At 36.4% G+C, this 14,354-nt stretch overlaps 1 protein-coding gene across 1 annotated transcript in view; it reads right to left on the minus strand.

Moving 5' to 3' along the window:
• C1H1orf141 (chromosome 1 C1orf141 homolog) overlaps window positions 1-14,354 on the minus strand; it is a 36,800-nt gene that overhangs the window by 712 nt on the left and 21,734 nt on the right. The window contains 2 exon segments of the mRNA XM_060004980.1: window positions 1,595-1,781; window positions 3,301-3,373. Coding sequence (XP_059860963.1) covers window positions 1,595-1,781; window positions 3,301-3,373 — 260 coding nt within the window.

Consider the following 14,354-nt stretch of genomic DNA (forward strand, 5'->3'; position numbering starts at 1 on the left):
CAATAATGGTATTTAAACATACAAAAAAGATGTCCTTGTATGTGACACACTTCTTTCTCTTGACACTCTGTTCAGATGTTAGGAGTAAAATCTGAACTTTTGGCCTCCTAAAACCCTTTTTGAAATAGAGTGAGATATAAAGTCTTTATGTTTGGTGTTGTCACTGGGAAATATGATAGTTGGTGGGATGGAACATTGTTCTGTCATTTCTTAGGTTTCCATGTCCAGAAATAAGCAGCATACCAAAAAATGGATTGAGTCAAAAATCAAAAGAAATATAACTGATTATAAGCCAAAATTACAGTCTGAGTATCCTAATAAGTTCAGACAGTGGAAAATTTTCTTTAAAATAATTATATTCATTACTATACCCCAACATTTAGCACAATACTTAGCCCAATAAAAAGTGCTCAATATATATCTGTGGAATAAAATAGCCGAAGTAATAGATTGACTTAAAAATAGATTACTTTTATCACAGTAGTAGCAAAATCTGTATGTATGAGCTACTCACTGAACTCTTTTCCACATTTCCATTGTAAGGAAAAAAGATTAACTCCACAGAAACTCATCAAATATGAGTAGAACTAGTATTTAGTCTGTAAACTTTAAGTCAATGATTGCTACTTTTCTTTTAGAAATATAATTAATGAGTAAGAAATTAGGATCATCTCATTGTATATTAGTGTCCTTAGTGTGAAAGGCATATTAATGCATACGATCACTGAAAAAATGACAAAAGATCTAGTTTTGCAATCCACTGGTGATGCCCATGTTACCTATTTAGTGATAGGAGTAGAGGTCTGTCAAATTTTTGGTCTGTCTAATCAATACCTTAGGGAATTTTCCACCTTCCGAGTCAAAGTACACTTAGGTAGAGGCAAAAACTCGCTTTATCAGCCTCGCTTGAGGTTAGGGCGTAGGTGTGTGACCTAGGTTCTGCCACTCAGACACACCTAAGACAGTCTTCAGTTCAGAAAAAGCAAGCATTTTGAAAAGTAGGCATTGTGAAAACTATTCTAGTGAGGATGGTGGTAGATATATCTAGCGGAAGGGCAGCACTGGCAAAGATCTTAGAAACAGTGTCCCCTGACCAGAGTCAGAGTTGTAAACTTTTATCTGTGACAACAGCATGGGCCCCAGTGGAGCAACCTGGGGCTGTAACAGGGTTAGTCCTGATTGGAGAGCTTTCAAGCCAGATTGTCTCTCCAGCATCCCAGAGACTCTGAGCTACCAGATGGCCTTTAATAAATGTATTTTCTGGTTGAAATAGTTAAAATAGATTGATAGAAAAGTGAAACATAATCCAGTCATTAAAAAAAATACCATCTTTATATTTCTTTTATAATCAAGAAAATTTGATAAATCGTTCTTTATAAAGAAAAACACAAAATTTTCAGCTGGTGCAGAGGAATCCCCAGATTTGGGGTGGAGGTTCTAAAAAGAACACTAAGAACTTGTGTTGTTGTCACTTCAGAATATGAAGCCAAGAGGGAAGGAGAATTTATCAAAGATTCTGGGCACTGGAGTATGACATTCCCACAAGGAGTAATAATACACATTTTTACTGAACAGTAGTAGATGTTTTTATTACCGTGTAAGAAGTTGCTGTCTTTGCTGGACTAATGTCGATTATCTTGGCATTTGACTTTTTCAGTTCATCCTCAAAGCACAAGGGGGGCAAGCTTTTCTTTCTTACTGAATACTCATTTAATTGATCCTTTCTGATGGATTTATTGTCTTTTGTACTAAAATCATTCATCTCTGGAGGAGATTTTATTCTGAAAATGAACACAAGTTCAGCATAAATGTTTATAGGGCTGATTTCAGCTTGTCTGTTCTTGTCTGCCTTTCCCATTCCTCAACGTCATTACTGCTATAGAACAAATGTATGGACACCAAGGGGGGAAAGCGGGGGCGTGGGGTGGGTGGGATGAATTGGGATTGACATATATACACTAATATGTATAAAATAGATAACTAATTAGAACCTGCTGTATAGCACAGGGAACTCCACTTCACTGTACAATAGAAACTAACACAACATTGTAAAACAGCTATACCCCAATTAAAAAAAAAATCACTACTGCTAACATCTCCCTCAAACCCTCTGCCATACTTTCAACCTGACAAGACCATCCTTTCCTGCTTGGTTTGTGGGGGAAAATAGCAAAAGCAGGGCTGGAAGCAAGACCGTAGTATGTGTGCCTCTTTGGTTTTTGAGTGGAGAGGAAGTATATTATGTAGGTTGAGGAGAACAACAAAGGAAGAGAGATATATTTGCCACATCCTTTGTTGAGATTCTGGGATGAAAGTGCTTTGCAGGGCAGCTTCCTGCCAACACAGGGTGACCCTAGCTTTGTTATCAGGATGAAATGGTGTGGTTAGGCAGAGAGAGGATATAGTTTTCATTCCAGATCTCCCTTGGTCCACACGTGACATGGACACTGAGATTAGGCTTGCAACAAGCTTGTCATTGCAGGGGTGCAGTGACCCATAGCAAAGGCTTGACTTGGGTGAGGTATAAATAGACAGTCTAAGAAGAGATGAAGACATGACAAGAACTAAATGGGTTCTACCATACTAGTGATAGTTGAGAGTGGACCCTATCCAGGTTCAGAGAGAATAGACTATGTGTTCATGAAGCACAAATGTCAGTAGCCACAGAACATCTAGGAATGAGGTCAGCAGTACAAGGGCACTGACCAAGATCCCTGGCCAAGTACCTTTTCCTCAATGTCACAAAGTCCAGTGAGCCCCTCACTCATATACTAAGACACCATGGTAGAAAGAAACAGAAAGACTGTGTTAAGCCTAAAGAGGCTGTGCATTTTTACTCCAAACAAAGTTTAAAACACAATGGATTGATATGAATTTTTTTCATTACACAGGGTTTGAGGATCTCCTGAGAAGTATCAGAATTATATAAAAATAAAAAGCTACCTTTTTTTCACATCCATGTTGTAGTGTAATTAAATTTGTATCTACTATAAAAATGCAATTGTATTCTCTCCATTCATTTTTCATTGTCTTCCTCTCCATTTGACTGTGAACTTGCAGCAGATAGAGCATGTGCTCAAGGTCTGAATGTGACCTTGTGTCACATGTGTATGACCTTGTCTGAATGTGAATGTGACTAGCTGAGCAGTCTTAGGACAGTCATTGGATTGTAGTACGGGCCTAGATGTCCATAATAAGACAGAATAAATTCATTCTGGTCTACAAGAAAATAAAAGGCAGAACTCTTCTTCTTAGAAACATCTTTGAACAAAATAAAATAAAAAAAATCAAATAAATTACCTTTTATTAACTTAATCTTCTAAGTGACCAACCAAATCAAATGATCCCCTAGGTTTTTTTTTTTCAGTTTGAGCTGAAATTATAAAAGATTTTCACAAAAGGCACATATATATTATGGCATTTAGAAAATACTTTGTATAAAATATTTTTCAATGTAAAATAACATGGAAAGTACTTGGTATTGTGCTTGATCTGTAGTAGCTATTCAGTAAAAACTTCTCTTTTTTTTTTTTTGCAGTACGCAGGCCTCTCACTGTTGTGGCCTCTCCTGTTGTGGAGCACAGGCTCAGCAGCCATGGCTCACAGGCCTAGTTGCTCCGCGGCATGTGGGATCCTCCCAGACCGGGACACGAACCCATGTCCCCTGCATTGGCAGGCGGACTCTCAACAACTGCATCACCAGGGAAGCCCAGTAAAAACTTCTTAAGTGAACAAGATAGAACTGGAAAAGACTGAGATCAAGGATCTAATGTTTGGCTAACATAAAACTGGTCTTGGGGGATTTTTGTTGAAGAAAGGCATTCCCAAATCTCTCTAAAATGTAAAGTCATCATTAGCCAGTAGGAAGCCTCAAATGGTTAAACACTTGGTATGGAGAGAGGTCAGTTAGCACATGCCAAACAGACTTTGCCACCTGGCATGAATAAAGTGTCCAGGGCAGAACTCTTCCAAATATGCCTGCTGGCCACTCCAGCATTTCTCTACTTTCTTAAACATGTTCCCAGACACACATGCTGTTGGCAATAAATTCAGTTTTTTTCTTATCCTCAAGTAGTTTGTATCTTAGTGCAATGTTTCCCAACCTTTTCCACATAATGACAAACATATTAGTTAATAGTCTTTGTTCAGTACACTGAGATAAACACTTGAGAACACTTGTAGCCTGGCTACCATGGGGCCAACTCCACAGTTTTGAAGGTTGAAGGATCAGCATTTCAGCACACCTATAACCCTCTCTGAGCACAAAATTACCACAGTTTATTGGTTAGGAAGCTCTGCTCTAGAGAGAGGAAATAGTCAAAAGACAAACAAACCAACCAACAAAACATATATATAAAATAATTTCAACTACTTGTAAGTATTACAGAAAAATATAAACATAATACTTCATCTAAGGTGGCTATGGGAGACCTCTCTCAGAAGGGGATATTTGAGTTGAAATCTGAGAAAGGGAAGGAGACAGCCAGGTGAAGAGCTGGGGGAATAGCAAGTGTAAAGGTCTGAGTATGAAACCAGCTTGGAATGCTCACTGGAAGGCCAGTGTTGCTGGAGTGCAGTGATGAGGAGAGTGGAGTAAGATGAGATGAGACAGGTGTCAGGGGCCAAAACATATAAGGGCACATAGAACAGCCCGCCACTGCTATCAAGGAACATTTCAGAGAAGATGTGACATCTGAGTAGAACTTAAAGGATAATGCGTTAAAAAGAGGGTTGCCTACTTAAGAGTCTTTTTTCCCCCTTTTTTGCTAACAGAACTCCGATCCTATTCATTTTTCTCCAAGCAACCCTGTCCTCCAAGGGAGGCTGAGCGCCTTCCTAAATCAAGGGAATGAACCTGGAATAATCTAAGCCTGTGCTTTTCAAAATGTGAGCTACAACCCATCAATTTAGACAATAAATCAATTTAGCATCTCCTGACCAACATTTTAAAAAGTAGAATAGAATAGAGTGTATCACATAGATTCTTAGTAACAATTGTTCAAAACACTAAAATACTGCAATCAATTTCAACTAACAGAAAGACAAATAATTAGGGGTCTATGAATCTGAATCTTCTGCTCCACAGATAGATAGATTGATAGATACATATAGATATTGATATAGATATCAATCATTGTGATATAAAAAGTATTTCATACTGTGGGTTGTGTTAAAAGCTGATAATGATTTACTGGTTTTTAGATATGAGTGTATGAAGCTATTCTAGCCAAAGAGACACCAGGGGAGGTCTGCTGGAGGGCTTTGGGGAGCATTTTCCTCATTCTTACAAAAGGGTCAAAGAGGGACTTCCCTGGTGGTCCAGTGATAAAGAATCTGCCTCACAATGTAGGGGACGCAGGTTCCATCCCTCGTCAGGGAACTAAGATCCCACATGCCACAGTGCAACTAAGCCCGTGTGCCACAGCTACTGAGCTTGCACACCTCGACTAGAGCCCGTGTGCTGCAAACTACAGAGCCCTTGAGCCCTGGAGCCTGTGCACCACAACTAGAGAGAGAAAACCCGCACACCACAACTAGAGAGAAGTCCACGCACCACAAGGAAGAGCCTGCATGCCGCAACGAAAGATCCCACATGCCTCAATGAAGATCCTGCGTTCCAACTAAGACCCCACGCAGCCAAAAATAATAAAATAAATCTTTAAAAGAAAAAAAGGGTCAAAGAGCTTTTCTCCTTTTCAGTGGGTGCTGTTACCAGTTATCTTCAATAGTGGTCACCATCTTGTACAGCAAGGCTAGGAGGACAAGCTAGTTGCTGAGACAGTAGAGGCAAGTTGAGGAAAGATGGAGAAGCTGGATATTTGATGGCATCATTAAACCCCTGAATTAACCTGGAGCTGCCTTACTGATGGACTTCTTGTTATTTGAGATTATAAATATCTTTTTTGTCTAAATCATATGTAGTTAGTTTTCTTTTAATTGCAGCTAAAAGTGTCCCAACTATTCAAGATGAATAGGAATCTATCAGGAGAAGTATGTTCTGAGCATAAAGAACAGAGTGGGTCAATCACACAGTAGTTGGAATAAACTGTTTGCTGTGATTAGACTCAGTATAAGCAAAGGACAGAATAGACGACTGGAAAGATATTATATGCCATACTAAGGAATCTAAGCTTTACCATTTTTGTTATAGAGTCTTCAGATGTTATTAAGTAGTGAAATAATGTGGTAATATGATTAGATACTGATATTCCTTGGCTAAAGATTTTCTTAATGCCTGTATCTTGAAGTTAGATGCAGTTAATTTTCAGTTACTTCAATATAAACACACAATGTGTATACCTGTAAATAGAGTCTTTTTCATTCTTATAAGCATTAGACTGAATGCTGGGTACAGGAGAAAAGATTGTAGATCCCAATGTTCTTCTACGTTGTTGTTGTCTATGCTGTGAATACAGTTCATGGAAGGGTTTAGCATGTTCTTCCTAAACATAAAGAAAAGGGGAAACTATCTTAGAAATTATTTTTCCATGTCTATATTGTAAATAATTTATACTTGATTATTCATATTTGGAATAGCTAATTATGATAACTAACAGCTGACTAGATCTTTAAATAATTTCAAATATAATGATTATTTAATCCTCAAAAAAAAATCCCTATGAAATAGATGTTATTACCACTTCTTAGATGAGGGAACATGTCTACAGAAATTTAAAAATTTGCGTATGCTCGCACTTTTTACTAAATTTTATTTTCTTTGTCTCTAAAACTTAGCCATTATTTTCATATAAAATGTATTTCTCCAAATGCAGAGAAAGTCTAAAGTTTAAGTACTGAGAAAAAAAAGCCCTCTTGGTTTAAACAGAAACTTTACTGTCTCATACACAGAGCAGGTACAGCAGAATAGTTCTGAGTAAAGGGGGAGAAACTGGAAAAAAGTGATCCAGCTTTACCTAGTGTCTCAGATTGTCCCTGTATATTTCTATTTAAATATAATTATTTAGATACCCAAAATAAACATGCATATGTAAGTATAAACTGCGTAACTTGTGACTGTCCATCAACCAACCAAACAAATATTTGTTTAGTACCTACAATTTTTTTTCACACTAGGAACAGAATATATTTCATTCTGGATAATATGAGATAAAAATTTTAAATATGACAAAAATCCAGGCCATAAAGAATTCACATTCTAAATATATATGATTAGCATACATGAGTCATTGGCAAATAATGTAATAAGATAATATCACTAAGAACCAAACCAATCAATACAATCTTTAAATGGGGAGGAGTTTAGAAGAGAGGGCTGGAATAGACAGGAAACACTTCATCAGTGAGGAAGAACTTAATGCTGGGATTTGGAGATAAGAACATATCAGGAGAGGCCAACAACATATGTCCAGGGTATTCATTAAGACAATCAACAGCATATTCAAAGCCAGGGGGGGCAGGGGAGTGTAGTGTATAAAGGGTAATTTTCAATAGTCAAGAAGGATGGTTGTGAGAGGGATAGACTATCGATGTCTTCAGAGTCAAACAGATAAACTTCAATGTAAAGAAAAATGGCCAAAATTGACTTGAGAAGAAGTAGAAAATTTGAGCATACCAAAAATTCTTAAAAGAAATGTAAAGAAGTTTCAAATAACTACCTTTAAAAAAGTAACCCAGCCCAAATAGATTTATACATAGGTTCTTTCAAATTTTTATGCAACAAACAATTCTTATGCAATATAATGTCAGTTAAATTAAAAAATAAATAACAACAAAGACTTTTCAGTTCTTTTCATAGCTGACATAGTCTTGACACCGAAGTCTGAAAAGATGCACCAGAAGAAGCCTACAAGCTAATTTCACATACGACTTCAGGTGATTTCACAAATTCAAAATAAAATACTACTCAACACTGTACTAATGGAACAATTTGTAATGGCCAAACAAAATTATCAAGAAATTAAAAGCTCCTGGGCTTCCCTGGTGGAGCAGTGGTTGAGAGTCTGCCTGCTGATGCAGGGGACACGGGTTCGTGTCCCGGTCCGGGAAGATCCCACATGCCTCAGAGTGGCTGGGCCCGTGAGCCATGGCCGCTGAGCCTGCGCATCCGGAGCCTGTGCTCCGCAATGGGAGAGGCCACAACAGTGAGAGGCCCGCGTACCGCAAAAAAAAATAAAAGAAATTAAAAGCTCCTAATAGTTCTCAGTTATTATAATTTATGTCCCAATAGATCAAAGGAGAAAAATAATGTAATTATTTTAATAGCTGTAATATTTAAAATACATTTGATAAATTCAGTAACCATCATTGATAAGAACTGTAATAAAACTAAAGAGAATACTTTCTTAATATGATAAAGAATATCTTAGCAAAATTTAAAAAATTATACCCATATAAAACCACTAACTAATATTATGGTTAATGACAATACACTAGTGTGTGGCATGACAATAGTGACACCTATCAGCACTATTATTTATAGATGTTTAGGAAATATTGAGCAATGCAGTAGGAAAAAATAAAGGAAGTAGTAAAAACTCTGGAAAATTCTTTTTCAATATGGCTGAGTAAGCCTCTATCAGAGCCACTCTCTCTCAGATAAAAACTATAAACTCTAGACAAAATACTCTAGAAAACACAAACACATACACACACACACAAGTTGCCTGAAGGTCCTGGAGAATGAACAAAAGCAGGTGACAAAGAAAAAGCATTGAAACTTGGAATTACTGACTTGCGTAGAGTGAAGTTTCTATTTTTATGGCTTTTAGTTTGAAGGCAGGCCAAAGTATAGGACATCTAAAACTCTGATAGAAAACTTAAGTTCTTTCTGGCCAGAAGAACCAGAGGAAAAAGTTCAGGCTGACCAAAACTTCTGGGAAATGAGAAGGGAATGATAGAAAGAAGAGTGCCAAAGATGATAGCCCCATCTTTTATGTATAAACCCTGTCCAAGTCTCTTGCTGACCCATGAACGATGCATGTTTAGGGAAAACTGCAAGCAGTGCAGCTAAGGATATAACAACTGAACTGAAATTTGAGCTGCTTCTATAGAGACAGAGTATATTTTGAGCCCAACCAAGTTAGCTGACTGCTAAACAGTAACATCATTACTCTTTGTAGGAATATAACAGACTCTGGAGTCTCCACATTATAACAGTTGTGGTGTCCAGGATAAATCCAACTTAACATGCAAAGACCAGGAAAATGAAACCTAGTCTCAACAGAGAAGGCTATCAATCAAAACCAACCTTGAAATGACCCAGATGTTGGAATTATCAGATTTTATGGCAGCTATTATAATTATGCTCAATGAAAAAAGTAAAATATGTTCACAGTGAATGAGAAAAAAGGAAATCTTAGAGAAATAGAAACTATTTTTAAAAATGGAAATTCTAGAACTGAAAATGTATAATACCTGAAGTAAAAAAACTCACTGGTTGACTTTAAAACAGAATGGAGACATCAGAGTAAAGAGTCAGGGAACTTTAATACAGACCAATAGAAGTTACCCAATATGAAAAAAGAGAGGAGAATTTTTGTTTTTTAGAGGGATTCAGAGACATATGTGTCCCTGTGAGAAAACAATAATGAAAAGTCTGAGCCTGCTCACCTACCCTGTGATCTCAGGCCACAAGTCTCTGGACAGGAGGCTGGCTGCTGTAGGAACTCAATAAATACTTGCTGAACTCAAAAAAGAAAAGTCTGATATATGTGTAACAAGAATCCCAGAAGGACAGGAAAGGTAGAATGGGGTAGAAAAATATTTAAATAAATAGTGGTGAGATGAAATATGATCTTAATTTGATGAAAGACATAAATTTATAAATTCCAGAAGCTTAATGAACCCTAAGCAGGATAATTAAGAAGAACACCATGCTTAAGCACATAATCAAACTGCTGAAAACCAAGTATGAGGAAAACATCTTTAAGCAGCCAGAGAAAAACAAGTTATACACACAGGGGAACAATTCAAAATACCCCTGATTTCTCATCAGAAACTATGGTGGTCAGAACTGTGAAGGCCAGTAGATGTTGGAACATCATCAATATGCTGAAAGAAAAAACAATTATCAGCCAAAGTTTTGTGTCAAGCAAAAATTTCCTTCAGAATATCCTTAAGACACTTTCAGGTAAAAGAAAACAGAGAATTTGTTGCCAGCAGACCTTCACTACAAAATATACTTGAGGGAGTTCTTCAGGATAAAGGGAAATGATACCAGATGGAAATATATCTTCAGGAGGTACTGAAGAGCATCAGATCTGGTTGTATTTGGTTGTTTTTTTACTCTGTTACTTTCTTTAAAACATATAGGAGTGTTGAAAGCAAAAATTATAATATTGTCTTATGGGGTTTATAGTAACACATGAAAACTATATTATGAAAGACAGGGTTAGTAAATGGTTTTATACAATTTAAAGGCTTCTAAATCTTTATGTGAAATAGTACAATTTTACTCTAAGTAGGCTTTGAAGAGTTGATGATGTATATTTTAATCCCTAAAGATACCACTAAAAAATCCAAACACAAAGAGGTACAGCTAAAAGTCAATAAATTAAAATGTTAAAAAATATTCAAATTATCCAAAAGAAGGCAGGAAAAGAAGAATGCATATATATGCATATATGTGCATTTGAACAGTGCTTGGCACACTCACGTACTACATAGATGTTTGCTATTATTATCATTCACCACAAGAAAAAAGAAAGGCAACTAGGAACTCCAGAAAAAGTACACAAGACAGTCAAGATCTAAATATAAGGGAAATTAATATATGGCATTATTTTTTAGTAACTGATGGAGAATAAGAAAAGAGCGCCTATTGTTTTTACACTGCACCCCTTGAGAAGAAACATAGTCCTAGCACACTACTTTGTTCTACAATAAACAATTATTTACAAAAATGTAATAATATAAATGCTGTTTAAAGCATTTTTAGCTTTAGAATTAATCTACAGACAAAACATAAAGGTTTAATCAGAGTTACAAAGTGAGTATAATCATTGACCTCAAAAGTGTAAAAATAAAGATATACTTGACCTAGGGAAGAAGATGTGGAGGAAAGGCTAAAACTGTTAAGATCGTTCATCTTAAGTAAAGAGGAATCAGGAGTTAGTGATTAAAGTTGATAGGAAAGAAAAAAGTATTTAGATATATTATTTCAATGTTAAAACAGAAAAAGCAGAAAAGTAACTATCAAAGATACAGAAGAGGGGGCTTCCCTGGTGGCACAGTGGTTGAGAGTCCGCCTGCCGATGCAGGGGACACGGGTTTGTGGCCCGGTCCGGGAGGATCCCACATGCCGCGGAGCGGCTGGGCCCGTGAGCCATGGCCGCTGAGCCTGTGCGTCTGGAGCCTGTGCTCCGCAATGGGAGAGGCCACAACAGTGAGAAGCCCGCGTACAGCCAAAAAAAAAAAAAGATACAGAAGAGGAAAGAGGGAGAGAAGTGAGATGTAGTGTAAATAAACTAATTCAAATCTTTGTTTTTGATTATGCAGTAGATAATGCTTAAAGTTGATAAATAAAAAATTAGCAGTAGAAGCTCATTCTTTAGAATTATAGAGTTAATCATAAGAGGAATTGAAACCCCAAAAGGTTAAACATGGTTGCTTCTGAAAAGAGGAAATTAGAACAGGAAGAACGGGTGCAAGGGCTTTGTGTTCTTATTAGCCTTTCTGTATTATTTAATTTAAAAAGGCATATGTATATTTTAATTTGTTTTTTAAAAATTAAAATGTTTTATATAAGATGCTAGTAAATTTATTATGATGAGTAATCTTATGATGAAGTTACAATATATTTATATTTCTTGGGAGATTTTTATTAAACACAAACCTATTTAAAACATGTAGATGAGGATAAAACTAATAAGCCAGACAGTGTATTTTGTCAATATTTTTAAAAAGTATAAAAGGTATAAATTTGCAATAAAATGATAACATGTTATTAATTATGGTGCAAAGTATGTATTTCTTCATGTTTCATTCTCCAGATTAGCAATAAACAGGGTTAATAATAAGTAAATCAAGTGAGAGAGTGTCATGGACTTACAAGTACTACCAAATATAAAATAGATAGCTAGTGGGAAGCGGCCACATAGCACAGGGAGATCAGCTTGGTGCTTTGTGATCACCTAGAGGGGTGGGATAGGGAGGGTGGGAGGGAGCCGCAAGAGGGAGGAGGTATGAGGATATATGTATATGTATAGCTGATTCACTTTGTTCTAAACCAGAAACTAACACACCACTGTAAAACAATTATACTCCAATAAAGATGTTAAAAAAGAAAGAAAGAAAGAAAGAAAGAGCCTGCTGAGAAGAGGGGAAGGAGGTCCAGCACTTCAGCTGCCATCTTGCCACAGAGTGGAAAACCAAGGCAGGAAACCATTGTTGAGAGATGGAGACTGACCCATGATGGCATCATATCAGCCCCTGGATCCAGCTATGCCTGAAGCTAGACAGCCCTGGACATTTCATGTACATGAGCCAATAAATTGCCTTTTGTGTTTAATAAATAAATAAATATAATAATAATAAGAAGAAGAAGTAAATTAACACCTAAGAGACTCTCTTAAATGACTTCCCTTTGCTGATTCTCTGTATTAATTTCTCTCTCTAGTCTCCTAGATAAAACCTCCTGAATAATATCCAGGCATGCTCAATGGTCAAGGCTGGTTGGTCACTTTTCAGGATGCCCATGTACCTCTGCTCAGGTTGTTAGCAAGAGTCAATAGTTCTGGTGCTACAGACATAGAGAACAGACTTGGGGTTGCCAAGAGGGAGAGGTGTGGGGGAGGGATGGATTAGGCGTTTAGGATTAGCAGATGCAAACTATTATATGTAGAATGGATAAACAACAAGGTCTTACTGCATAGTACTGAGAACTATATTCAATATCCTGTGATAAACCATAATGCAAAAGAATATGAAAGAATGTATATATATCTGAATCATTTTGCTATACAGCAGAAATGAACACAACATTGTAAATCAACTATACTTCAATAAAATAAAATTTTTAAAAATGTTTCCAATAGTATTGGTGCTAAACCTGTTATAATCATTGTTATTGTAATTATGTGAGTTAAATAACTATAACCAAAATGGTCTTGGGGCTTCCCTGGTGGCGCAGTGGTTGAGAGTCCGCCTGCCGATGCAGGGTAAACGGGTTCGTGCCATGGTCCGGGAAGATCCCACGTGCCGCGGAGCGGCTGGGCCCGTGAGCCGTGGCCGCTGAGCCTGCGCGTCCGGAGCCTGTGCTCCGCAATGGGAGAGGCCACAACAGTGAGAGGCCCGTGAACCGCAAAAAGAAAAAAAAATGGTCTTGGCTACACATCAAAAGATTAACAAATGGATGTATATTTTTATATTCTAAATTAAAATAAAATATTTAAATTATGCACATATAATTTTCTATGAGGCCCTGTCTTAACTTTGATAACTTTATGATAACATTCAATAAATAATTTCCACTGTATTGCCTGTCCAACAGGTAACATATTATTTTCTCTATTATTGCCATATATAAAGTTTTGCATAATATCAGAGATGAAATCACTTTAAAATTTTATGCTTCTGAATCCTAAAATTCATTTGAATTTGGGATTTGTAGAAAAATATATAAAACTATTAGGGATAATCTGGATTTCTATTAAATAATTGTAAGCATGCAAATTAAACCTACCTCAGTTGTATCCTTAAGATAATGAAAAGATCTAATAGATCTTGATTTTAGATATTCTTCTACTGGCTCTAAAGAAAGAAATCCAAACATAAATGATATTTCTATACTGTTAGACTACTTCTAATTTAACTCAACAAACCATTTTCTCTACTTGTAAACTTTTTAGAAATGTAGTTTGTTAGAGCTAAATATATTCTAGAATAATTTGCTTTTAAAAAGAATTTCTATTAACAGAATATAACATTCAATTACTATTGTACAATAAAGCTGTGTTTTCTTAGAAAAAAAGATTTCTAAATAAAACAGAATCATACTTGATAGTCAAATAAATCTTCTCAGTAATTCCTTTGAAAAGAGAAAGATTCCCCTCAACCTGAATCCCCCATCTCCAATTATGAGTTTTACTAATTTGTATTATCATTTAATGGATTTTTTTTTTTTAAGTAGGTATAATGTATGGTCAAGCATGCAGACTTTGGATGTAGGTAGCCTGGGACCAAAAACTACTTTTCTGTTTGTGAGTTATGTAGCTTTAGGAAAATCGTTTAACCCCTCTGAGCTTTAGCTTCCCCATCTGTTAAGTGGAAATAATAGTACTTATGTAACAGGGATGCTGTGAGGATTAAATGAGATAATAGATGTAACAAACTTACATCTGGTATTCCTTCAATCAACAGTTATTTGTTGATCACCTGCAATGTGCCAGGCCAGT

Source organism: Delphinus delphis, chromosome 1, assembly GCF_949987515.2.
Source record: "Delphinus delphis chromosome 1, mDelDel1.2, whole genome shotgun sequence".
Taxonomy (NCBI): Eukaryota; Metazoa; Chordata; class Mammalia; order Artiodactyla; family Delphinidae; genus Delphinus; species Delphinus delphis.